We start from the raw sequence: 26,808 nt of genomic DNA on the forward strand, positions 1-26,808 counted from the left end.
ATTATTGTGGGATCTATTCCAATCATATACTAATAAAGTCATTATTTTGCGTTTTACATTTATTTTGAGTTTTACATTTATGGTGCTGTTTACACATCAAAAAGTTTCAGAAAAATTCAATCGTTCAGTTAAGATTTATGTAAACTTTGGTTGGGTTTCTGCTATTGAAGTTACGAACTAAAAACATCATTTTTACAGGTTCTAAGAGGTAGAAAGTCTATGTACAGTGCCATCTGCTGGACAAATGTCAGTACTACGACCAGAGCAAACGTCAAGATTATTCGGTTGATCAATCGGTCGATTATTGTGTTATTCTAGAATGAAAAGTCGTTTGAATTCAATCTATACTATGAAAATAATAGCTAAATACAAAGCTAGTCATAAATGTGAGAAATAGTAATATGATGCAATATGCAATTATGCAATGGGAAAGAAAGAAAATTAAAGATTTCATGGTCATCGTGTCAATAATTGTCAATAACCATAAAATCGTGATGTTTTTCCTCACAGTAATCACTAAAACTTGACATTGTGACATCCCTAGAGTAAATAGACTAGTGCATTTTTTCTTAAAACAGCACATAAATAAACCTCCTGACACTATTTGTTCTGTAAACTTCTGTTCTAATCAGGTGTGCAGCGTTTTTTCCCTCTGCGTTCTCGTCTCGGGCTCTACACTCTCTCCGCGATGCCTGCTGGATGAAAATGGTTAGTTACCCACCCGATCCCTTCTCGCCGTCATAAACCCCTCCACAGCTGCTGTCACCTGGACAGACACATGCACGGGTCGGGCGTGGGCGATCGAGAGGCGGGCGATGGGTGGAGAGGTAGAGAGAGAGAGAGAGAGAGAGGCACAGGTGGCAGCACACAAAGCCAGTTAGGGTCATTTGCATGCGCCGGTTAAGCATTTCATTCAATTCATCAAACGGATATCAGTTCATTATTGAGGCAGTGAGAGGCAAAAGCAAAATAAACTCTTGCTTTAATCTTTTCTGGTTATTCCACTACCAACAGCACGAGACTCAACAGACTTGAAATGGTTTATAATACTCTTTAGACGTCGTTGTTGTTGTCTCGGATGTTGTGAGTGGCAATAACCTTCATATTAATAGCATCATTGGATCAGTGGAGCAGTAGCACATTCACACTGTATTGGACTTTGTGTCATTTAGTCTCAGAAAACCTTCGTCGAACACAGATAAATAAAAACAATAGTGGAAAACAGCGCTCTCTGAATGTCGTTTCTGAATAAAGTGATTCTACTGGTTATGGAAGGGCACAACATGGAGTAACAGGAGTAGCAGGAGTTTGGATGCAATTCTGCTTCAACTCCAAATAAGTGAACATGATCTTAACTAAATAACTAAATAATTATGCATTAGTTTAAGATTTACATCATTTAGAATCCACTCTTCTGTGCAATCAAGCCTAATGCATGGAAGTAATGTATACAATGGACTGATAAAAGGTCTGATCAGATCTATTTGTGTGTTCATTGCTGTGCTCCTTGTGTAGGTTAAGTTATTATTGTCCCTCAGTGCAATGTTTTTAGTAAGACGAGTACATTTGTGGTTAAATTTGTGATTAAATGTGTTTCTAACCCTATATTTACCAGTGCCTGTTTTATATGTGGTTCATACAGTAACAATAAATAAAATAAACCCACTTCCTCAGCATTTAAAACCCCAAAAAGTGTTTTCCGAGACTGAAACAATCACAGTGGCTGTTACACATTCAGCAAATACATAATCACTGTTAAACAGAAGCAGTTTTTTGGATTATGATTCTTGTGATGGGGCTGCAGAGAAAAGCACATTAATGGAGACCATTAATCATGAAGTTAACAGCTGCAGCAGGCGTGAAGGCGGGAAGCTGCCGAGGGCCCCGGGACTGGCCCCTGAACCCGGGACTGGCCCCTGTACCTAAAGCTCAGGGGTTTAAACGGACACGACATGGACTCTACGTGAAGAACTAGAACTACAGAGATGGATGAGATGGGCGTGGCCTCGTCCTGCTGAAGAAGACGTCACATCCACTCACACACTCTACGTCAGCTGAAATAACATGAGTATTTATGTTGAATTGAGCTTAGATTTATTCACAGAGAAGGTCAAGATCATTTAGTTTTAAGACGTTTTGCTATTTTTATTTGCTACTTTTATACTTTTTTCAAGCAAACACATCCGCTAGTTCCAATGGCAAACAGTTGCTTGAAATATAAAAACGTATTCAAGTCAGTCAGAACTGTTTAATCCACAAGACAACACAGTAAATGCATTTGATTAAGAATATATATTAATTTCAATTTTGTGCTGAATGTACCAACATATTTGTACAATGGAAACTGGGCAAATTGACTTATGAAAGAAATGTATTTTGTTTTGTTTGTTTCATTGCAGTTTTTTACCCAGAGGAAGGCTGTGCTCGGCCAAAATGATGTAATAAAGGTTTTTTTTTTATGTTTTTCTTGTCTTTGGTAACTTTCAACACACATAATTTGCAACATATTTTAGTGGCAAAGTGTTTTTTTTCTTCTTTGTGTTTCTTTGCTGTCATATTTTCAGTTTTTTTTACTGTATTTTGTATTTTTTTGTGGTTAATTTCTTCTTTAATAGTTGTAAATTAACAAATAAAAGCAAAAAAAATCCAGGCCCAATAAGTAAATAAATCTTGTCAACTGCTCAATTCAAGTCATCTCAATAAATAAAGGTTGATATTTTTTGCAGGTCACGTCACACGTCGCACTGACCTTTCTCTCCAGGGTAACCGGGTGCTCCGGGCAGACCGGGGATACCGGGGTCCCCGGGCTCGCCTCTGTACCCGGGGGTGCCCGCGTAGCCCACCCCTGGCTCTCCGGGACCTCCAGGACGACCCTTTGCCCCTTGGATTCCTGGGAAGCCCTTTTCACCGACTGTGCCGTAACCGCCATCGCCCTGAAAACAGACACATCAGTCACTTCTTTTATAAGTTGTGAAGCTTTATGGTTCCAAAAAAGAACAATAAAATGTAAGAAAAGTCTAAAAAAAAAAATCTTAAGAAAAAAGTTCCTTAAGAAATATAGAAAAAATAATAATAATAAAAGTACTAAATCTGTGCTTTATATACATATGTTTTGTGGTGATTATATATATATATATATATATATATATATATATATATATATTCCAACACAGATTTTCAAGCATCAATTAATTTACGGCACAAGCAATAATTAAGAGTTTTAAGTGAACTTTATGTGTTATAAATCAGCCTGGAAAAGGATCAGTCTTATTCCAATGCACTGTTGGCAAAATGCCTGTAGCGGCCCCAAAAAAGCTCCAAGAATCATTGATGGACCCAATTAAGTCCTGGTCTAGTCTCTGGTTAAATCCTAGTTAAATCTGTGTTTTAGTCCGGGTTTAATTCTGGTTTATCACTGCTGAATCACTGCTGGAGAACTACTCATCCGTTGTGGTCAGAAAGTCTCCAAAAGTTACAAAGTTGTGTCTCTAAATCTCTGATACTCACTGGGGGCCCAGGGGCTCCGGGAAAGCCAGGCAGTCCATCTCTTCCAGAATTGCCCGTCTCTCCAGTGGGTCCTCTGGGTCCTGGAGCTCCGATCTCCCCCTTCACCCCCAAACCCTGAACGGGATAGTACGAAGCGCCCTTCTCTCCTTTACGACCAAATCCACCTCGAGATCCAGCGGGGCCCTAAGAACGAGACAGAAACATACGTGACTAAAGAAGAAGGTCACAAGCCGTTTATACAAAAGAGAGAGAAACTGAACATTGTAGATTTAAAAGTAACTCTAAGTTGAGACAAAGGCAAACCAGGCCTAAAATGAGACTAATCCTTGGATAAAGAGTGTTAGTGTTAAGTATTATATGTATTTCATGTACTGTACTTTATTAAGTTAATGCAGAAGGTTTGGACTTACAACAGGTCCTGGGAGTCCGTTGAATCCTGGTGATCCTCCGTCTCCAGGCTCTCCCTTTCCTCCAGGAAACCCAGGGCTCCCAGTGGGTCCGGGTGGCCCCTCAGGGCCCGGCGTCCCAGACACACCACCTCCAGCACAGGCACAGTCACCTGGATCACCTGCAGGACAAGGACAGTGACAACACATTGTCATGATATCTGGAAGTTTTTATTTAAACTATAAATGAACTAAGACATTTGGATCATACTCAGGCCAATTCAAACTGTTGTGTCCTTGGGCAAGACATGTTCCATTGATTCAAAGAAGTTTGTTGTCATGTCAGCATGAGCTTCAAACCATGTTATATATTTACTATTTACTTAGAGTTGTGTTTCTTTCTTTTTTTTTGTAATAATGGGTTTGTTTCCCAGTTTGTTGGGAAATTGGCAACTCTAAATTGTCTCTAGTGATTTAACGTCAGCGTGAATGGTTTTCTGTTGTGTATGTCTCTGTGTTAACCTTGAAATGACCTTGAAATGCTCAAGTCTGTGGCTGTCATAGCAAATGTGTTGAGACAAGTCTAAGAGGGTCAAATCTTATGTGGGTGTGTCAAAGTCTTGATGAGTTCTGTGTGTGTTCTGTGACAAGTGAGATCTACACTTGTTTTCCTCTTGAACTGTGTCTCTCTTTTGTAGAGATGGTCCTGTTATTATTGCCCTAGGACCCACTGAGCGTGTGCAAGGCCAGGAGAGAGACTCAAACCGCTCAGCTCTGAACAGCTCTGTCTTGTCTTACTCACGACGTACCTCTGACTCCATTATATCCTGGACCACCGGGCTCTCCTCTGGCCCCAGGCAGTCCAGGTTGTCCCGGGACAGTAACTCTAGATACAGTAGGACCTGCAAAATACACAAAGACGTTATTGGCTGTATTTTGGCCCTCTTAGCAGTCACAGGAGCGCTGGCGAATGAATTTGCTGACCCCTGGAGTCTGCGCAGCTGCTGAAAGCGGAGAGCGAGGAACTTTAACAGGGGAAAGATCAAGCCTAAATCTGAGGTGGAAAGAAGCAAGTTGAGGACGTGGTATGTGTGTCAGGGACTGGCCAGAATTGTAACTATTAAACTTTAACCCTAGAGCACTGAAAAACATACCCAAGACATTTCTTTGAATCGTACTATTCCCCATATAGACAAGATAATCATAAGAAAACAACCTTCATGAGCATAAATAACACAAATATACATGATAGATTAATGACAGTCCAATAGGACCTTCAATAGCACACAGAGAGGAGGGGCCTGTATATGGTAAATGTTTGATTTTGAAAAAAGGTTTTGATTCACAAAACAAATGACAATAAACTGTTTGATTTTCTATTTTTCAATGCGATCTCAAAATTGAAAAACAAATGTTGAAATACAACTTCAAATCAAATCAAATCAAATCAATTTATTTTTGTAAGGCCCAAAATCACAACAACAGTTGCCTCTGAGGGCCACAGGGAGAAATGAATCAACAATGTCTGTGGTGGCGATGAAGTCAGACAATGTCTGTGGTGGCGAGGGACGATGTCCCAGGGTCCTCTGTCCTTAGACTCTCCTTCTCGGCCAGGAAAAACTACAAAAAAAAACCTCTTTGGGAAAAAAACGTAGAAACCTGGAGGAGTTCCAGTGAAGGAGAGATCCGACTCTCACAGACGGACAGACGGACACGAGGAGACTGGAGCTGGACCCACTCTTCAGGCAGAAGAGGGACCGACTGAGGCGAACTGGACCCACTCTTCAGGCAGATGAGGGACCGACTGAGTCGAGCTGGACCCACTCTGACGACCATCGCTTAGGGCCTAACCCTGGTTTAGTCTTAGTCCAGGTGAAACTGAGCCTCTTTACGCCAGAGTTTATGTTGTGAAGGCAAATAAGATAAAATACAAATATTTGAATAGATCCATGTGTGAAGGTCGCAGAAGCCCGACCTGGGACAGGCGCTAAGGTCAGGGGCCAAACGCAGCCTTTTAAGTCTAAGAAGCATTCTTATTAAGATTCCACACTTTCTTTCTCACCTGAACAGTGTGGAATCTACTTGTCTGATACAGATTTAAGCTGCCTTTGCAAGAGGAAAGTTGTATGTTTTCTTTCTGAAAATATAAAGGAGCTTGAAGATTTGATTCAATGATTTTGCATTGGCCGTGATCAAGAATATGCCCCTGTTTGATGTGTAAACTTAAGTTCAATAGTCGAATGTGTCTTTGTCTTTACTGTGACGCTCCTTGAAAAATCATTGAACCAATCACTGGCGACATCTTCTGGTCAAAGACGAGTAAAGCGGCTTGGAGCGTCCCATCCAAGTCTGAAGCTTCCACTCACCAGCACACCCTGCAGGCCAGCGACAGTATAGCACAGCGCAGGGGCAGTTAGGTAAAGAAAGTATTGTTTTGAGGCTGTTGTGTTTTTGAAAAGGCTCATTATTGTCATGTTGTTGATGACAATACAGCCGCTTTGTTGATACCTGGTTGGTCGAAAGGATAGATGACGCAGGGTTCATTGGGGCCTTGAAGGACAATACAATTAGTGAGATATAACTCTACTTTAAGCTATACATTGGTGTTGAATCTAGAAATGATCCTAAACTCCCTTTTCTCTTCTCTTTTTAACATTATGTGAAGCAGATACAATCATCCGAGCTGTGTGACATGTTGTGTGGCATGTTGTGTGGCATATATGACTCATTACGCCCGTCAAACCAGGGATTTCTGCCATCTTTAAATGCCCATTGGTATTTGAGCCCACTTTCCTTTTCTTTGTGACAGTATATTCCAAAAATACTCCATTGTTTCAATTTTAGGAGCTTTGTGTCCCATTCACAGCGCAATTTTTTTAAAATCTTGGTCGCATGAGCCCAAAACAGATGACAATGGTGGGTTATAAACTCAATGGATGTATTTAATTGCAGTTTTTACTGCATGCAGAGAGAGATTGTTGTGTTCCAATAAAAGTGTGCATGATTGGCCTCAGTAAATCCACATGTTGATCTTTATCATTGCATATTTTGTGGTTTAAAGTCCTTCGGATGATGACACTGCGTCTGTTCTGAAAGAAATGTTTTTGGCAGCAGTGTAAAAAGTCTGTCAGTTATAAATGAGTGAAAACAACAAAGATGTCACTACATTTATTACTCTTATAGGGTCAGAATTCCGCTAAGTTTAGAATTTACCATCTTAAAATCTCCATTGATTTAACATTAGGTCAACTACAAATGCTGATAATAATAGGCCCAATAATTAATCAACAGAGAATCAACCATAAACTAGGATAAACGTTTGATTATTGTACACTGTCCCCTTGAAACAAGTAAATAACAGATATATATATAACACGTGCAAGTAGTAAACACAAATCTTACGGCTGTTAAACTTAAATCAAATGTCTTATCTGTTAAATCGAGCGTATAACAGGCAGCAACTACCACAATGAAAGGAAGCTGATTATTATTATGTTTTACCAGAGGGTCCAGGAGGTCCACGAGCGCCCGGTGGTCCCTGGAGTCCAGGGGTCCCGGCCTGACCCTCGGGGCCGTAGCTCGGGAGGCCGGGGCTGCCCTTCTCTCCCTTTGGCCCTGGTGTACCGGGGAAACCTGGTGCTCCACGCCCTGCGGCAGAAGAGACAAAGCACATTTTAATGAAGCTGTTAAAGCCACAGTCTGTTTGTTTGGGAGAGATTGGGAGAAAATGACAAATATTAAGCTCTCTTTTTCATCCATCCATCCATTTTCTACGGCTTGTTCCCTTTCAGGATCGTGGGTGACTGGAGCCTATCCCAGTGACTTTGGGCCTTAGGCGGGGCACACCCTGGACAGTGGCCAACTCGTCGTTTTAAAATTTTGATTTGAAACTATTGTCCCTGATAACAATAATATAGTATTTTTTAAATCAACAACACGAAAAGGGTATTCTTGTTAGTTTTAATCACTGGTTGGTTGAGATTCAAATGTAGCACAACCATAAAAATACAGGTTCAGAAATAAAAATCACATTATTCCCTTCCCTAGATGACACTATAGTTTAAAATCAAGATGGATTTTTATGAGTTTAAATTATAGACGATACACTCAATATTACAATTTTGCAGACCTCTAAAACAGCAAGTGCAAAATTATATATACAGCTCCCAGTTCATTATGTCCTTAACGTCTCTTCATTTACGCATCTAACTGCCAGGGTTTTTCATTTAAGTCCATCACACATTACTCACTTGGTTGGTTGATTGATGATTCCTTTTCTTCAGAGACTGATTGAATATTGCAATAAGCCATTTTGAGAAGAAGAAACATAACTTTATGAACTTCAACCCAGTAAATATTGTCACGTAATACTTCATTTTACAGCTCAGAACTTGCAGAATTCAGTTACATTATTTTACAGGTTCTGAATCTTCTAGGAAGTTTTGATATCCTGTTGAAGTAGTTGTAAATAAAGTTCCCTGGTATCAGTTAATTGGATATTGACAGAGAAGTATTGATATCGGTATTGGAACTGAAAAAGCTGCATCGGTCCATCCCTAATGTGTCTAGAACTGAATCTCCTTTGGTTGTGATATCTTACATATTTAGAAAGACTAAATGCATGGCAGAGTTCCTACCTCCAGTTCCCGTGAAGGTTCCTGGAACTCCTGGAAGACCTGGAAATCCGGGAGGACCTTGGTCTCCGCGGGGGCCAGGGGTCCCAGGACGCCCGTTGTCACCGGGTGGACCTACGTCATGAAGTCCAAGAGTATTAAAACAAAGACAGCGTTTACATTTTGTCCACATTGTGTAGAAGTGATTACCTTGAACTGCTGTGCCAAAACCATTGACGTAAGCGGGAGGTCCCGGAACTCCCGTTTCTCCTTGCTCTCCCTGAACAGAAGAGTTATTATTGACATGACTTTTGCTATTTTAGCTTTTTTATTTTTTTTACCAACATTAAAAAATATCATGAGAACTTCTGGTAAATATAGAAACACAACAAACCAAACTAAACTCTTTTAGTTATTGTTTCACTGTAAATGTTTTGTATTAAGCCTTCAACAAGTTAATGACTGAAGAAAATTAACTACAAGATGGAATTTGAAGCATTGTGTACATTTTTGCTGAGCTAAGTTAGCTAACATTATTAATTATTTGAAGAAAACTATAGAAAACAGTACAACACATTGAAAGTGCAAGCAATATAATGTAAGTCTTCAGATTGGCTTTTATTGTTAAGTCCTAAATGAACGCGTCACAGAAATGTACTTTGTTTAGCTCCATCTACTGGACAAATGTCATTACTTTAGCCTCTGTTTTTAAAAATCAACAGCAGTTTTCAACAAAACGCAAATTGATTTACCTTTCCTCCTGGGGTTCCTGGAAAACCTGCAAAGCCTGGATTGCCTCTGTATCCCTATAGACAAATAATAATAATAGCATTATTTCATCTTTGTATGAACTAATAAATAGTGTTTCATGTGACCTCATAAGTAGAATATGTGAACATACCTGCTGACCCGGTGTCCCTGGGGGTCCATTAAAACCAGGTGGACCCTGTTTGGCAACAAAATAAGTCATAGAAGTCAAAGGGCTGGAGATCATGCATGAATATTATAATCAACATTATTGAGTCCAACGGCAGAGTTTCTTTCCCTCTGCTGTTGGACTCATGAACACTGCCTAAGCACCTGCACTCACTGCACTGTCACTTCTTATTGCACTACATATGTTATTTATGCAGATATCATACCTATTTCTAACCTTATTTGAACTTTACTAACCTATTTTTTTAATATATATCTGGTAACTATTCATTGTCCATTGTTTTGTATTCATTGTTCAATGTTTTGTTGTTTGTGTTGCACCAGGACAAATTCCAATGTTTGTGAATTTTGTTCATTAACAATGGCATTAATTCTGATTCTGATTCTGAAGAATGTGATTATAGTAAGTGAATCTTGTTCTTACTCGTGCGCCTGGATATCCTGGTATTCCTTTCTCTCCAACCAATCCACGATATCCAAACGGTCCCTGTAAAACATGTCAAATGTGCATGAATAATTGTCCTGAACAAGAATCAAACTAGAACAATTAGACTTATTCTTATTTAAATTCATAAATTAGGTAAATTAAGTCCAGTTGTTCTTCATCATTTATATGACTAATGACAAGGCTCTGCTATTGTTATTTTTCACATAAAGATATACATTTATATATATGTAATTAAACCCATCTTTTGCAAATATTGAAACAATATATCAAGAGGGTTGCATAAAAGCTGATAAAATGGCAGTTTTCTAAAGTAGTGTTCAATATTACAGCTTAAACACCAAATCACGACAAAAAATACAATTAGTTTCATATTAGAGTTGGTTTCATCGCAGAATGTTTATCGTTCTTGAACTTACCGGTCGCCCAGGGCTGCCAGGATACCCACGCACCCCCTTCGGACCGGGGTCACCCTTCAGAAAATAAGAAATATAATCACATTTTTGATAAGAAACATATAAAAAAGTAGGTTTGAGCTGATCTGCAGCGGCTCCATCTTTACCCGGTCGCCTTTGTAAATGGTGAGAGTTTGTTCGCTGACCAAAGGTTCATCGCCGGTAGAACCGCTCGGACCAGGCAGACCCACGTCGCCCTGGCAACAGACAAGACCGTCAAAACGACAAAGTGAAAGGCGTTTTATTTTAGCATTTTAAAATATGCCGCATTTACCTTGTCTCCTTTCTCTCCCCAATATCCTTCACCGTGGCTCCCCTGGAACCAGAGAATGAAGAGTTAAATGCCAGAGATTTGACAGTTTGGACACGAAATACAGTTAAGATCTGATTTATTATTTATGAGTTGATGTAATCGGACGGACAAAATATCGAATAATGCACCGATTCTGGTGTTTCCAAAGAATAATCTCAAAAAATCCCAAAACAAATCATATCTGAAGGGAGGGTGTAAATAGGGACGTCATGATATAAAATTTTACAATTACTGTAAGAAAAAACATCACGATTTAACGATTATCCATGATTATTCAACATTATGCACCATTATTCACCATTATTCACGATTATCCACGATTATTCAACATTATGCACCATTATTCACCATTATTCACGATTATCCACGATTAGCCACCATTATTCACCATTATTCACGATTATCCACAATTAGCCACCATTATTCACCACTATCCATGATTATCCACGATTATTCAACATTATGCACCATTATTCACCATTATCCACCATTATCCACCATTATCACGATTAGCCACCATTATTCACAATTATTCACGATTATCCATGATTATCCATGATTATCCACGATTATTCACCATTATTCACGATTATCCACGATTATTATTAACCATTATTCACGATTACTGAGAACATGAGCAAACAAGGAAACACGTTGCAACTCCTCAAGTTTCTGACCAAACAGATTGATTCAGAAACACTTAATTTCGCTTTTAAAATGGTCACGGTTATTATTTTTGGTTCTTATGTTTGTATTGTGACCTGAATAATCACAATTATTGATGAATCTAATCATCTTGACATCCATGTGCTGCCAGAAAAGTACTCTGAGAAGTACTCCCCGCCTATGTATAGATGTATATTGTTGTATAAAATGATTACAGTGCTTACCATGGGGCCTGGGGGACCGGAGGGACCAGGTGGACCCTAAAAACACCAGATGTATTCAACAAAAGAACTAACATCTTCTTTTATTGTGTAATAATTGATGATTGGTTGTCTCTTACAGGATATCCTGTAGGTCCGATTGGTCCAGGATAACCAGGTCCACCATCAGGACCTCGCAGCCCCTGCACAAGGAACACATGTACACATTATATATGATCTGAATACACATAAAAGACATATTATACAGTTAGTCCAGCCAAATATGAGTTGAAATTATATTAATACTGTCAATCAATTAAAAACAATTATCAGATTAAACATGATTAACCAGACTTACATTAGTGTCATTCTTTATACATTTACAAACAAGTATTTTTGCACATTTTGAAAAAGCTTAAATTATTCATCTGAATATTAGCCTATTTTAAAGCTATTGGCTATAATTTAAGTCTATTTCATCATAATTCTGTGTGTTGTGTCATGTTTCTCACTCCACAACTGTAAACTCGTCTATGTGAGGGCATGTAACCGTGTGATTACTTTCAAATGTATATACCGTATTTTCCGCACTATAAGGCGCACTGTCAATGAACGGTCTATTTCCGATCATTTTTCATAGATAATTACAAGGCGCATTAAGATAAATAAAACGTGTACCACACAAAATCGCTGAAGGTCAGTAAGAACAACCAGAATTAGTCCTTATAGTACGGCAAATACGGTAATTCATTGTACGTCAATTGCACGAAAGAGAAAAGACATTAGTTAAGACACTGTCATCATGCAGGTGTTGTAAGTGGTAAATATTCAAATCTCACAGGTGGGCCGTCGATTCCTGGATAACCTGGTAAACCCTGGAAAACAATGACGTAAGTGTTATAAATGTGTTATAAATGTTCTACAATGTGATAACAGAGACACACGATGATGTCATACCGAGACGCCGCTGTCAGAGATGTAAACAGGCTCTCCCTTCTGTCCTTTGGGTCCGACTATTCCCTGACAAAGCAATATTATATTATTATTGACAAAGCAATATTATTATTCTGAACTTAAGAGGATCAAAACCAGGCTCCAAACGGTCATAACTGAACTTACGCCAAGTCCGGGAGTTCCGGGGGGTCCTATGCCGTAACCGGGGTCTCCGGCTTCACCCCTCGTCCCGTTACAGCCGTCGAGACCTGAAGGACCCCGGGGCCCATCGGCGCCGGGGTGGCCCTGGAACAGAGCAGGAGAATGAGCGATGTCATGGACTCTTGAACTGTGTCCTTGTGACACAGAGGTAGAATGTAGTGCTACTCACAGGTACTCCGTCAGTCCCCTGGAAGCCCGGCACGCCCATAGGCCCCTGGACCAATCAGAGACAAGTTAGATAAAGTGGTCGTGGAATTCAAGAGCATCACCTTGTGGGCAAAGGTGGCAGTACAACAACATTCTAGTGACGTGGAAGTGGTGGAAGTGGTGGAAGTGGTGGAAGTGGTGGAAGTGGTGGAAGAAGAAGAAGAAGAAGAAGAAGAAGAAGAAGAAGAAGAAGAAGAAGAAGAAGAAGAAGAAGAAGAAGAAGAAGAAGAAGAAGAAGAAGAAGAAGAAGAAGAAGAAGAAGAAGAAGAAGAAGAAGAAGAAGTGATTTTGAACTTTCTGGCGTGATGAAAGACAGACTTGAAAGGAACAGTAGGCGATAAATACAAATGTTGTAGTTCTAGAGCTATAAAAGTAGAATATTGAGAGTATCGACTATAATTTAAATGTTTGGAAATGACAGCAAAAAGTGTAAATTAAAAATAAAATGAACAAAAAACACAACTAGTGTAATCTTCCAAGCATAAGTTTAATGCCTCTGTGTTTAAACCCCAGTTTATTTTTGAGTTGAGTTTATTATTTACTGCCACCTCCTGATCAAAACATGGCATTGCAACGAGATAAACACGCTCTTTTCATCCACTGGTTTCTCTTATAAAGCCGTGTAGGTCAAGATCGAGCTCAAAACTGTACAAATGTAAAGGACTGTCTAAAGCAGGCGTAAACAGGCGTTTCCTCTGTTGGTTGTAAATCCATTTAGGCCTCTGTCCCTCGTATTTAGAGAAGGTTCATTGATGCCACATATATTGTATGTGAAATGTATGTCTTTCCGCTCACAGAGAGCTGACTTTCTGGGTCTATTGCTATTCCAGTCTCTCATACACTTTATACAATCTTATAATCATAGTGTATTATTGCAGTTATTATCTGTGAGCTTAAATAACTGGAAAGTGGATTATCAGTGGTGAATTTAAATCTGTGTGATAATAATTGTTGACATAATTCTGGGAATAATTCTGGAACAACTGTGAAAATGTTCTCACAGTCCAGACCAATAAAGTATTACTAATGTGACCACCTCAAACTGTTGAATTTGGAGGGACATGGAGGGACATGGAGAGACATAGAGGGACATGGAGAGACGTGGAGGGATGTGGTGAGAGATGGAGGGACATGGAGGGACGTGGAGGGACATGGTGGGACATGGAGGGACATGGAGGGACATGGTGGGACGTGGAGGGATGTGGTGGGACATGGAGGGACATGGAGGGACGTGGAGGGATGTGGTGAGAGATGGAGGGACATGGAGGGACGTGGAGGGACATGGAGGGACATGGTGGGACATGGAGGGACATGGAGGGACATGGTGGGACATGGAGGGACATGGTGAGACATGGTGGGACATGGAGGGACATGGAGGGACATGGTGAGAGATGGAGGGACATGGAGGGACGTGGAGGGACATGGAGGGACATGGTGAGACATGGAGGGACATGGTGGGACATGGAGGGACATGGTGGGACATGGAGGGACATGGAGGGACATGGTGAGAGATGGAGGGACATGGTGGGACATGGAGGGACATGGTGGGACATGGTGGGACATGGAGGGACATGGTGGGACATGGAGGGACATGGTGGGACATGGTGGGACATGGAGGGACATGGTGGGACATGGAGGGACGTGGAGGGACATGGAGGGACATGGTGGGACATGGAGGGACATGGAGGGACATGGAGAGACATAGAGGGACATGGAGAGACGTGGAGGGATGTGGTGGGATGTGGTGAGACATGGAGGGACATGGTGAGACATGGTGGGACATGGAGGGACATGGAGGGACATGGTGAGAGATGGAGGGACATGGAGGGACGTGGAGGGACATGGAGGGACGTGGAGGGACATGGTGGGACATGGAGGGACATGGTGGGACATGGAGGGACATGGAGGGACATGGTGGGACATGGAGGGACATGGTGGGACATGGTGGGACGTGGAGGGACATGGTGGGACATGGAGGGACATGGAGGGACATGGTGGGACATGGAGGGACGTGGAGGGACATGGTGGGACATAGAGGGACATGGAGGGACATGGAGGGACATGGAGAGACATAGAGGGACATGGAGAGACGTGGAGGGATGTGGTGGGATGTGGTGGGACATGGAGGGACATGGAGGGATGTGGTGAGAGATGGAGGGACATGGAGGGACGTGGAGGGACATGGTGGGACATGGAGGGACATGGAGGGACATGGTGGGACGTGGAGGGATGTGGTGGGACATGGAGGGACATGGAGGGACGTGGAGGGATGTGGTGAGAGATGGAGGGATATGGAGGGACGTGGAGGGACATGGAGGGACATGGTGGGACATGGAGGGACATGGTGGGACATGGAGGGACATGGTGAGACATGGTGGGACATGGAGGGACATGGAGGGACATGGTGAGAGATGGAGGGACATGGAGGGACGTGGAGGGACATGGAGGGACATGGTGGGACATGGAGGGACATGGTGGGACATGGAGGGACATGGTGGGACATGGAGGGACATGGAGGGACATGGTGAGAGATGGAGGGACATGGTGGGACATGGAGGGACATGGTGGGACATGGAGGGACATGGTGGGACATGGTGGGACATGGAGGGACATGGTGGGACATGGAGGGACGTGGAGGGACATGGAGGGACATGGTGGGACATGGAGGGACATGGAGGGACATGGAGAGACATAGAGGGACATGGAGAGACGTGGAGGGATGTGGTGGGATGTGGTGAGACATGGAGGGACATGGTGAGACATGGTGGGACATGGAGGGACATGGTGAGAGATGGAGGGACATGGAGGGACGTGGAGGGACATGGAGGGACGTGGAGGGACATGGTGGGACATGGAGGGACATGGTGGGACATGGAGGGACATGGAGGGACATGGTGGGACATGGAGGGACATGGTGGGACATGGTGGGACGTGGAGGGACATGGTGGGACATGGAGGGACATGGTGGGACATGGAGGGACATGGTGGGACATGGAGGGACGTGGAGGGACATGGTGGGACATAGAGGGACATGGAGGGACATGGAGGGACATGGAGAGACATAGAGGGACATGGAGAGACGTGGAGGGATGTGGTGGGATGTGGTGGGACATGGAGGGACATGGAGGGATGTGGTGAGAGATGGAGGGACATGGAGGGACGTGGAGGGACATGGAGGGACATGGTGGGACATGGAGGGACGTGGAGGGATGTGGTGGGACATGGAGGGACATGGAGGGACGTGGAGGGATGTGGTGAGAGATGGAGGGACATGGAGGGACGTGGAGGGACATGGAGGGACAGGGTGGGACATGGAGGGACATGGAGGGACATGGTGGGACATGGAGGGACATGGTGAGACATGGTGGGACATGGAGGGACATGGAGGGACATGGTGAGAGATGGAGGGACATGGAGGGACGTGGAGGGACATGGAGGGACATGGTGGGACATGGAGGGACATGGTGGGACATGGAGGGACATGGAGGGACATGGTGGGACATGGAGGGACATGGAGGGACATGGTGAGAGATGGAGGGACATGGAGGGACGTGGAGGGACATGGTGGGACATGGAGGGACATGGAGGGACATGGTGGGACATGGAGGGACATGGTGGGACATGGAGGGACATGGTGGGACATGGAGGGACATGGAGGGACATGGTGGGACATGGAGGGACATGGTGGGACATGGAGGGACATGGTGGGACATGGTGGGACATGGAGGGACATGGTGGGACATGGAGGGACGTGGAGGGACATGGAGGGACATGGTGGGACATGGAAGGACATGGAGGGACATGGTGAGAGATGGAGGGAAATGGAGGGACGTGGAGGGACATGGTGAGAGATGGAGGGACATGGAGGGACGTGGAGGGACATGGTGGGACATGGAGGGACATGGTGGGACATGGAGGGACATGGAGGGACATGGAGGGACATGGAGAGACATAGAGGGACATGGAGAGACGTGGAGGGATGTGGTGGGATGTGGTGGGACATGGAGGGACATGGAGGGATGTGGTGAGAGATGGAGGGACATGGAGGGACGTGGAGGGACATGGAGGGACATGGTGGGACATGGAGGGACATGGAGGGACATGGTGGGACGTGGAGGGATGTGGTGGGACATGGAGGGACATGGACGGACGTGGAGGGATGTGGTGAGAGATGGAGGGACATGGAGGGACGTGGAGGGACATGGAGGGACATGGTGGGACATGGAGGGACATGGTGGGACATGGAGGGACATGGTGAGACATGGTGGGACATGGAGGGACATGGAGGGACATGGTGAGAGACGGAGGGACATGGAGGGACGTGGAGGGACATGGAGGGACATGGTGGGACATGGAGGGACATGGTGGGACATGGTGGGACATGGAGGGACATGGTGGGATATGGAGGGACATGGAGGGACATGGTGAGAGATGGAAGGACATGGTGGGACATGGAGGGACATGGTGGGACATGGAGGGACATGGAGGGACATGGTGGGACATGGAGGGACATGGTGGGACATGGTGGGACGTGGAGGGACATGGTGGGACATGGAGGGACATGGAGGGACATGGTGGGACATGGAGGGACGTGGAGGGACATGGAGGGACATGGTGGGACATGGAGGGACATGGAGGGACATGGTGAGAGATGGAGGGACATGGAGGGACATGGAGGGACATGGTGGGACATGGAGGGACATGGTGGGACATGGAGGGACATGGAGGGAGATGGAGGGATGTGGAGGGACATGGTGAGACATGGAGGGACATGGTGGGACATGGAGGGACATGGAGGGACATGGTGGGACATGGAGGGACATGGAGGGACATGGAGGGACATGGTGGGACATGGAGGGACATGGTGGGACATGGAGGGACATGGAGGGACATGGTGGGACATGGAGGGACATGGAGGGACATGGTGGGACATGGAGGGACATGGAGGGACATGGAGGGACATGGTGGGACATGGAGGGACATGGTGGGACATGGAGGGACATGGAGGGACATAGAGGGAGATGGAGGGACATGGTGGGACATGGTGGGACATGGAGGGACATGGAGGGACATGGTGGGACATGGAGGGACATGGAGGGACGGACTCGGATTTCTTCTTCTATGGCTTGTTGCATCAGAACAAGGTCAGAGGTGACTTAGGCGGATTTCATATTTAATTGAAGTAAACTAATACGAGGCACTGACCTTGTCTCCTTTGGGCCCAGACGGGCCCTTGTAACCGATGTGGCCCTTCTCTCCTTTGGGCCCTGCATGACCAGGCCCCCCTCGAGGACCCTCTGGTCCACTGGACCCGACCTCACCCAGGGGCCCAGGACGACCCTACAACAGGACAAAGAACAAGTATTATTACAAAACTGATCAAATTAGAGGAATACGCTTCAGTCCATCCATGGTTTTAAGACTGATGAAGAATCAGGACCATTGCCATGGCAACTGACACCCACCTTTTAGGTCTAGTATTTGATTTATTGAAATAAAACATGTAAACATTTAAATTTTACTGGCCGACATTAAAAATAGAAAGAATAAAGTATGTAAACCATTGTGCTTTAATTCATTTTCTACCGCTTGTTCCCGTGAGGGGCCGCACGGGGGCCTTACACTTTGGGCCTTTTTAATGTGTGTTTAGTACCTGTTAAATGTGTCATAATATGTAACCGGGTTTTCCTGTGCATTCTAATGATAATAATAATGTCCTGATGTCACAGCACAGGGCATTTTAGTCCCTGTCCCATGTCGATCCCTCTGACTTCCCTTCCCTCCCTCTGAAAGCTAAGATTAATTAATGAATTAATTGATTGATTGATTGATTGATTGATTGATTGATTGATCGACGGATATTGTTATTGGACAAAAGATCTCAGTGGGACTTTCCACATTTACCAAAGACAAAACACAACAGTCCCAGGTTTAATTCCCAGCTCTACGGCGTACATCCTTGTCCTGTGTCTGTGTTTAAGTTTCTTGGATTAATAAAGCTTAAAAATATCATAAAAACAGTTTTTTTAATACAGGTAACACGCTGGAAAATCTCAGTACCATTTTCCACCCGAAGACACTGTGTTTTGTGTTTTGGAGATGGAAATAAGTGTCTCTTCTTTGAAAGGACTTTTGCTTGTGTCAGTCCCAGTTGTGAGAAGAGGTTTTGCAGGATCAGGTTTAGACTTGCTCAGCTCTGAGGGTGGTCCCACAGGAGAGCGTGCCACTGCAGACTTTTAAAACATATATAGATGTTTAGACGTTGGTTTTAAAAGCTTTTAAAACTCATTAAACGTCATCTGTTCCTTTCGGCAGTCATAACAGGACAGACACACAGATTTGACGCAGGTTCGAGTACAATTTCTGTTTCTGCTCGTCTCCACGTAGATGTTATTGCTTTGCTTGGAATGTTCCGCAATATGTGACACCACCAGGCCAAATTACAGGTCAGATCTGTGAAGAGGCGACCCCACTCACAGTAAGAATGCAGGGTGAGCAAGATATTTTTGAGCTATATAATAACATAGTGGACACACAGTCACATACAATCACGTGTTTAATTTCTCTCACTAGATGGCAGCAAAATCACAGTTTATATGACAGTTTACAGCGATGAACACAGCAACTACAGACATTTTAGTCATTTATATTTACTTTTACTTGAGTTCTACTTTGCTAACTATACATTGAATGGCTGTTTATGCTGTCGTTTGGTCAGTGAGCTGTTTTCATTCAGGCTAAGCAGATAAAAGTTTGCCCATTATGGGAATTTTAAGAGCCAAATTCATTGTTCATCAATCATTTCACTCCAGATTTAAGCCTATTTTGGGCTGTGAAATGTGAAATTATAAGTGAAATCATTTAAATGGTCAAATGTTATTGTTTTGTGGGCTGTTTTAAGCCTGTGAATCACTTAACAGAAGTCATAAAGCTGAAGTTGGATGTAAAGCAGGCCGCACATGGACACTTTACATTTACAAGACTTTTATTGGAGTTTTACAGACTGGAAATGCATGTCTCGGCCTGGATACCTGGAAGCAACGTGTCTGATACAGCCAAACCCCACTGAACTCCACTGGAAACTTACAATTTTGAAGAAAGACAAAGCTGATTATGTTGAAAACGCATAAAACTAACCAAGGTAAAAACATGTCCCTCCTCGACAGTTAAAACCGACGTTATTGTGACCGGTGTGATTCCCGTCTTAGTCAAGAATAAAGTGTTTTGGTTAAATAAGGCTGTAGAACATATTGCGCTGTTAAAAAAAGTGAGCGACATCATTGCCACAGGCGATCAAAACCAATAAATCACCCAAAATAGGACTAAACTATTGTAAATAACACAACTATATTCGCAGTGAAGATAAGTTTCCTCGTACCTCGACAGGAAACTTGTAAATGTATAAAAACGTGAAGACTTAATGAACCTGATCATGAACTACATTAATGGAAGAGTTGGTCTTATGTAAGAAAACTATAATGTTACCAAAAAAAAGTTTATTATCATGAAAAATAGAGATGAATCAATATTGAATGTGTCCGAAAATAATAATAATGCTTAGACCTGGTGGAGTATTTAGTTCTAAACTCATATTAGTCCCGGTTTAGTCCTGATTTCATCTTTTGCTTTATAGTTTAGTCCCTGGACCTTTGTTTAGCTCTAATGTTTCCAGTACCACTTTATAATAACTACACTTTAATCAGCCTTAATAAAGCACGAACAAAGCAATATATTTGTATGAATGATTCCGACTTAACTACTCAAGACTAAGAGTTAAGTTTAGTTTATTTCTTATTTTATTTAGATCTCAAAAAGCCGCCACCAAACTGATTATTATATATTATATAATATATATATATATTATATTAAAATAGCTTATGCATTATACGTACTTACTAAGCTTTCATTATTCTTATCAAACCTTTCGTTCATTAGGATCTAAGTCTTTGTTCATGCTTCGTTACGGCTAATAATATAAAGTGTTTTGAGAATAATTATAAAGAGACGAGTAACTGATTGAAACTACAAACTGACCTTCTCCCGAACTTGTCTCTTTTGTGCTAATTTCGGTGACAAAGTCGGAGGGTTTTTAAGTGCAGCTTGAAGTGCTTGGCGTTGTGTCTGGAGCGGCGGTCTTGCTCGAGGGCACAGGGGCAGCGCGGTAATGAGAGGGCCGTCCGTCTGACTCACACCTGTTTTCACCCGGGGAAACTATGCACCGTCCACTTTCTCTCACGCTTTCAAACCCGGCTTCTCACTTTTAAGCCAAACCTGGGCCCGATTCTTCACTCGCGGCGTCACAACTTGCAGCCGAAGCTCACATTTAAAGCTATAATATATATATTTCATCGTTTCTTGTTGTCTTTTTTGCACCGTTCCTTCGTCTCTGCCTGTGCACAAAGATCATTTAAGTCACTAATGTTAGGGTTGTTTTGTTGCAATGCGAATCATCCCCGCAATGTTCGGTCGAAGGGGTCAAATTCGTAAAATGTTTGCGTCAATACCTGTTGTCAAAATGCGTTATAAGAACTGCAGTTGCCGGGATGTGGCTGTAAATTTGAATACCGTGTATATTTTCCATAATATGAAGATAACCATGCCGTCGTTAATATAAAGGGAATAAAAGCCTAAAAAAGACATTTACAGGCATTTTTTGCACATTTCTGATGGATTGCAATAACTAAATCTAGTGATTAAATCTAAATAATCTCCAAAAATATTGAGCTATGCATTTTGTCATCCTGCACAAACTGACTTATCAATTCATATACAATCAATACATCTTTCACGACTGGACGGGCTTCAAAAGGTGTCACGCCCTAATGGATGTCACAATGTCAGATGTTAGCGTTGCAATTATAAACATCACAAGTTCACAATTATTCTCGATTATCGACAACAACCGTACCAAGCAACAGTGAAATCTTTGAAGTCTTATCATTTCTATTTTCTCCTATTTGGTCAAATTAAAATATATATATTATGATTCCCTCTGAAGTGGCTGTTGCTGTGATATTGAGCAAAACAAAAATAAACTGAAATTGAACAATGGAGCTCAAAAGAGGCTATAGTTAAGTTAAGTCTCACCCAACAGTGGATTAGGTTGTTCCAAGGCTCTTTCCTTTACTTCTTAAATTATTTTGGCAAATGCATCTCAACATAGACATTTTCCCAATTTACAGCAAACATGGCAGACCATTAAAACATTTGATATCTGACATATGATTCCAATCTAGTGACAATAGCATTTAGAGCAGTGGTCACACAGAGTAACTCCTACATACTGTATTTTGGTTATCGGAGAATCACCAGATCTAAAGTTCACACTTGCTCTGGTTTGGTCCTGGTTTAGTTCTGGGTTTAGTCCCATTTTAGCTCCGATTTTGATGTGGTTTGTATGTGAACGCAGGATCTGAAACAGGACTAAACCAGGTCTAAACTAGGGCTAAACCAGGTCTGAAATAAGACTAAATCAGTTCTAGCTTAAGACAAAAATAATTTGGATAACTATGCAAAGTTCTGTTGCATTGCTCTTATGCCCATCCTTATCTACCAGCCTGGTTTTCGTGGCTTCCTGCTCCTCCGCCTGGTTTGGTTATTTTGACCTTGCCCTTGCAGACCTTCCAGTCCCATCACCTTCCAGCAGACTGGTCAGTTTGTAGCACCAAATCCCCCGCACCACAATGGGACACAAAGAGGTCTATTGGCGCCCTAAGCCCCCCGGACTTACCCCTCGGGCCGGGACCACCTCACTTCCTGCCAAACATGTCGGCGTTAGTTGGTCTTTGCCACTTTGAGGGTTTAGGCGCTGGTATTGCAGAAGATTTGTGCTGTCAAAACGCTTGCTCACTGCTGCTGGTGACGGGGACGGGGCGAGCTGACTATTTGGGTGCGATTGAATCAGTTTGTTTAGTCTGGAGAGAGAATATTACAAGGAGCGCGGAGAGAAAGGGAACAGCAGCATGCCAAAACAAGTCTGAAAAGAGGCCTGCAAGAATGTGGAATAAAATTGAATTACCTTTTTATTTTTTTTATTTTTTTAACAGATATTAGGATTATGCTTGGGATTATGTTTTAAATTACCACTAACTACAACTTCACTACAATGCTTTTAAATTCAACAACAACAACATGCATTCCAAAAGTCTTGACTTGGACTCTTTGATGACTTGATAAAATGGACTTGGGACTCAACTTGGACTTGACTCTGACTCTGGACCTGACTTGGAGCGCTTTCTCTCTTTTTCTCTCTCTTTCTCTCTCTTTTTTAATAAAAACAAATGTATGGGCAAATGTACATATGTACAGCAGAAAGTGAACAGTGCAGTGAGTGATTGATTAAGTTATAGTTAAACTGGCAGGTGTTTAGAAGTAATAATCAGTCCAATGGCAGAGGGAAAGAAACTTGTGGCGGTAGGTTCTGGTCGAAATGGAGCGTAGCCTCCTGCCTGAGGGGAGTGGCCTCCTGCCTGAGGGGAGTGGCCTCCTGCCTGAGGGGAGTGGCCTCCTGCCTGAGGGGAGTGGCCTCCTGCCTGAGGGGAGTGGCCTCCTGCCTGAGGGGAGTGGCTCAAATAGTCCAAGTCCAGGGTGATCCGACCTGCACGTCCCAGAGCCCTGGAGACAATTGTTTCCAGGTTGTTATTGCTGCACCAGGACCCCTGTGCGAGATGAGCCCGATGAGGGTGGTGTCGTCCGCAAACTTAATCAGTTTTACGGAGTCGTGGCTGGAGGTGCAGCAGTTTGTGTACAGGGAGAAGAGCAGGGGAGAAAGTACACAGCCCTGTGGAGCGCCTGTGCTGATAGTCTGAGTGTCTGAGACATTCTTCCCCAGCTGTACGCACTATCCATAGATAGAGTTTAAATTCACGGGGGGGAAATAAAGCATGTCCTTCTCTATTTGTGACTAGAGGGATCATTTACAACAACAAAATAATCTAAATTGCAAAAAATAAGTGATGTAATCGGACTCAAACCACAGGAATTTCAACCCAAAAGCTTGAGATTTACTCGAGTCTTGGTCCCATGTCTGCAATTACGTATAATCAAAAAAGCCTTTATTTACATTTGTCAGGCCTAAATTACACAACAAACACTCATTGAAACTCCAGCATGATTCTCTTCAGTCCGGTTTATATTCATCAAGTGTAGTTCTGCTCTGATCTCTTTCCCACCTCCTCTTTCTCAGACTCTATCTCTCTTCTGTTTGTTCCCATGTTCCCTCTTCTCCAAACAAACTTCATCCAGGTGCTCTTCCCTCAAATAAAACCTCACTCTGTCCCACGGTGATGATGTCATAAAGCCAGGACTGTTTTCTCAGCTGCGTCAGGTGGAGTTAATTGGTTAAACAGGGCTTTTTGTTGTGTCTGGACGTAGTTCAAGGACGAGCGCTGAACCTCAACTGGACTTTTTTTAAACTTACAATTCAATGTGTTACAAATGAAACTATCAGCCAATATAGCCTATAATTTGCTTCTGTGGATATTTTTGAATTATAATGTACATTTGACCAACATGTTTGGAGAAATTGGGGCACTGGAATAGAGTTTGTGCAGTTTGGAAGTACAATTTGCCAGTTAATTTCATGCTTAGTGGTGATAAACAAGCTCTCAATCTCATATATTTAATTAAAAATACACTATAGTCCATTGCAAGAGATTCAAATAGACTTCATAGAAAATTAAATTAATATAATTTAGTATTTCTAAAGGTTACATTGTTCAGCAGTTGTCATTTCCCTGTTTCTTTTACTGCTCTGAGCTTGTTCTTGTTCAAAATACAGGGGCAGGATTAAAAAGTCCCTAAATAACTCTAATAAACTCTAAATAAAACTGTCATCGTCTCATCGTGTCTACAGCTGCAACGTCCCTCAAAATATCTCTGACGACACATTAATAAACTTTACATGCCATTCATGCACTTTTCAAATTCATTCAGTTCAAATAACATCTTGAGTGAGTAATGTAACATGAGTAATGAATAAAATATCATCTGAGTTTGATATTGACCACCTTAACTTAAAATAATACTTTTGATTGACGTTGCAAGTCATTTCAATTTTAAGTTTATATATATCATGGCCCAATGTTGTTGTTTTTAGTCATAAATATTCAGATTTCGAGTAAATTGTAATGAAAAGTGAAAATTTTAATATGTTGGCTTGTATTTTTTCATCTAAACATTGTAATCAGTTGTAATTGTAGAACAGAGCCGACGGAAATGAAGAAAACAGATTTAAAAAATGTGATATAGTTTTGTGGCTATTTAAAAACAGTTCTCAGAGTAGCCAGGTGGGGGCAGTACATGCACTACAGTTTAGTGTCAACATGAGACTTTCTGGACTATTAAATTCTACAACTAACACACAATTCACATACATAGATCACATTAATTTAAACACAATTTAAATGTGTGATACAACTCATTTTAATGCACTTCTTAAGCAGTAAACATAATGTAATTTAAAAGTTGTGTGCATGAAAAAAGCCGTTGAAATGTTGACCGCTACAAAAGGAGTCGAAGAGGCAGATTTGCGAGAGACATTTGACGGTTTTAGCCCTGACCCTTAGCTTTAGCCTGGCTTTCTGGTAGCCTTGAACTTTGACCCTTTCTTAGACCCAAATTTAGAGCGTCAGGTGTGCTCTGGAACTATGTGAGAAGTTTGGCGTTTTGCTCCTGACGTGTTCGCACTCCTTTTTCTAATACACAGCAATTAAGTAAAACATTGTCATTATTATTATTTGCTCTTCTTTAGAGTAGTTTCGACTAGTTTACGTTATTTATTTATTTATTTATTGAAGGATTTTGTGTTTCAAGCGGGTTTTTCTTACCACATTGGGAGATTCTTGAGCTTTAAATAAGAAGTAAAATAGAGATACATGTCAATTAATCTCGGCCTGGTAGTAAATAATTCAAATTAGGGTAATTATTTTGTTAATTGATGTGAATGGTGAACTTTTTTGCACTGTAGAATGAAAGGAAAGTTCCACAGTACGGCATTAAATTTAATTGTGTATTTCTTTAGGGTCTGAATGTGTTTTGCAAAGCACCTTTAATCCCTTTTTTTCTCGAAGTGTATTGACAATTTCTTATTTTGTAGGTTTAATTTAGTTTTTTTACCCATAGACATAATAATAATAAGTCATTTGTAAGTCACTGCAGTTGTAAGATTTAGATGCTCCATAGCAGCGCTGAATGATAAATGAACTCACCAAGACTAAACAAAACCTGCCGCCATTCGCTCCAGAGTCAAATATGGGAGAAGTCTAGATTTTGTACAGATTTATTGGATGTAAAAGAGCGTTCCTGTTCACATGTGGCTCCTCCCCCTGACTGTGATGCACGACAGAGATAAGGGACTCTTTTGTCCTGAGGGATGTTACTCTCCGGCTGAGACGAACTAAGACCTTTGACTTATTCTGTTTTTACTATATTTTAACTGCTCCTTGCCACTCGTGGGTGAGCAAAATACTGATCGGTCGATTGATTAATGTAAAAGTAATATAGTGCCAATGTTTTTGTTATGGAACTACTACTACAACTACTTTAATTACTACTACTACAATTACTACAACTACTTCTACTAGCCTAATACTACAAAAACGTCTAAAACTACCACTGCAAATACTACAACAACACAGCCTTATACTACTAATACAACAATTATGTCTACAACTACTACTACTACTACTACTCCTAATACTACGACTGCTACTACTAACTTCTACTAACTACTACTACTACTACTAGCTGCTCTTACTTTGTGTAACTGTCCTGTTTCGGCCCCAGAGGCCTCAGTCATAACCAGAAGCCTCTTCTCTCCGTGTGGAGCTACAGCTGGAGGTGTCTGCTGGTTCTAATATACCCAATCACTCTGCTCCCATAACGTCCAATCACAGGGCTCCTATCGGGGGAGGTCGGAGGTGAAA

General features: G+C 42.3%; 2 protein-coding genes across 3 annotated transcripts in view; one reads left to right on the forward strand and one right to left on the reverse strand.

Moving 5' to 3' along the window:
• Positions 1–26,808, forward strand: part of col4a5 (collagen, type IV, alpha 5 (Alport syndrome)) — a 362,461-nt gene that overhangs the window by 167,306 nt on the left and 168,347 nt on the right. The gene's annotated exons all lie outside the window — the stretch shown is intronic.
• col4a6 (collagen, type IV, alpha 6) overlaps positions 1–26,808 on the reverse strand; it is a 51,627-nt gene that overhangs the window by 19,927 nt on the left and 4,892 nt on the right. Inside the window, exons 2-22 of one of the 2 annotated variants that reach the window (XM_072458495.1) lie at positions 18,089–18,223; positions 12,846–12,890; positions 12,641–12,760; positions 12,479–12,541; positions 12,361–12,396; positions 11,662–11,724; positions 11,546–11,581; positions 10,617–10,658; positions 10,450–10,539; positions 10,307–10,360; positions 9,867–9,929; positions 9,408–9,452; positions 9,259–9,312; positions 8,717–8,786; positions 8,531–8,641; positions 7,395–7,541; positions 4,703–4,795; positions 3,918–4,075; positions 3,508–3,690; positions 2,750–2,933; positions 722–766 (exon numbers count right to left, since the gene is read on the reverse strand). In XM_072458495.1, the coding sequence (XP_072314596.1) occupies positions 722–766; positions 2,750–2,933; positions 3,508–3,690; positions 3,918–4,075; positions 4,703–4,795; positions 7,395–7,541; positions 8,531–8,641; positions 8,717–8,786; positions 9,259–9,312; positions 9,408–9,452; positions 9,867–9,929; positions 10,307–10,360; positions 10,450–10,539; positions 10,617–10,658; positions 11,546–11,581; positions 11,662–11,724; positions 12,361–12,396; positions 12,479–12,541; positions 12,641–12,760; positions 12,846–12,884 (1,696 nt within the window). In that variant the 5' untranslated portion in view covers positions 12,885–12,890; positions 18,089–18,223. The remainder of the gene's footprint in view (positions 1–721; positions 767–2,749; positions 2,934–3,507; positions 3,691–3,917; positions 4,076–4,702; positions 4,796–7,394; positions 7,542–8,530; positions 8,642–8,716; positions 8,787–9,258; positions 9,313–9,407; positions 9,453–9,866; positions 9,930–10,306; positions 10,361–10,449; positions 10,540–10,616; positions 10,659–11,545; positions 11,582–11,661; positions 11,725–12,360; positions 12,397–12,478; positions 12,542–12,640; positions 12,761–12,845; positions 12,891–18,088; positions 18,224–26,808) is intronic. The other variant, XM_072458496.1, reaches the window with a different exon arrangement.

Source organism: Eucyclogobius newberryi, unplaced genomic scaffold (genome assembly GCF_026437365.1).
Source record: "Eucyclogobius newberryi isolate DKJ021-1_F unplaced genomic scaffold, fEucNew1.0.hap1 SCAF_22, whole genome shotgun sequence".
NCBI lineage: Eukaryota > Metazoa > Chordata > Actinopteri > Gobiiformes > Gobiidae > Eucyclogobius > Eucyclogobius newberryi.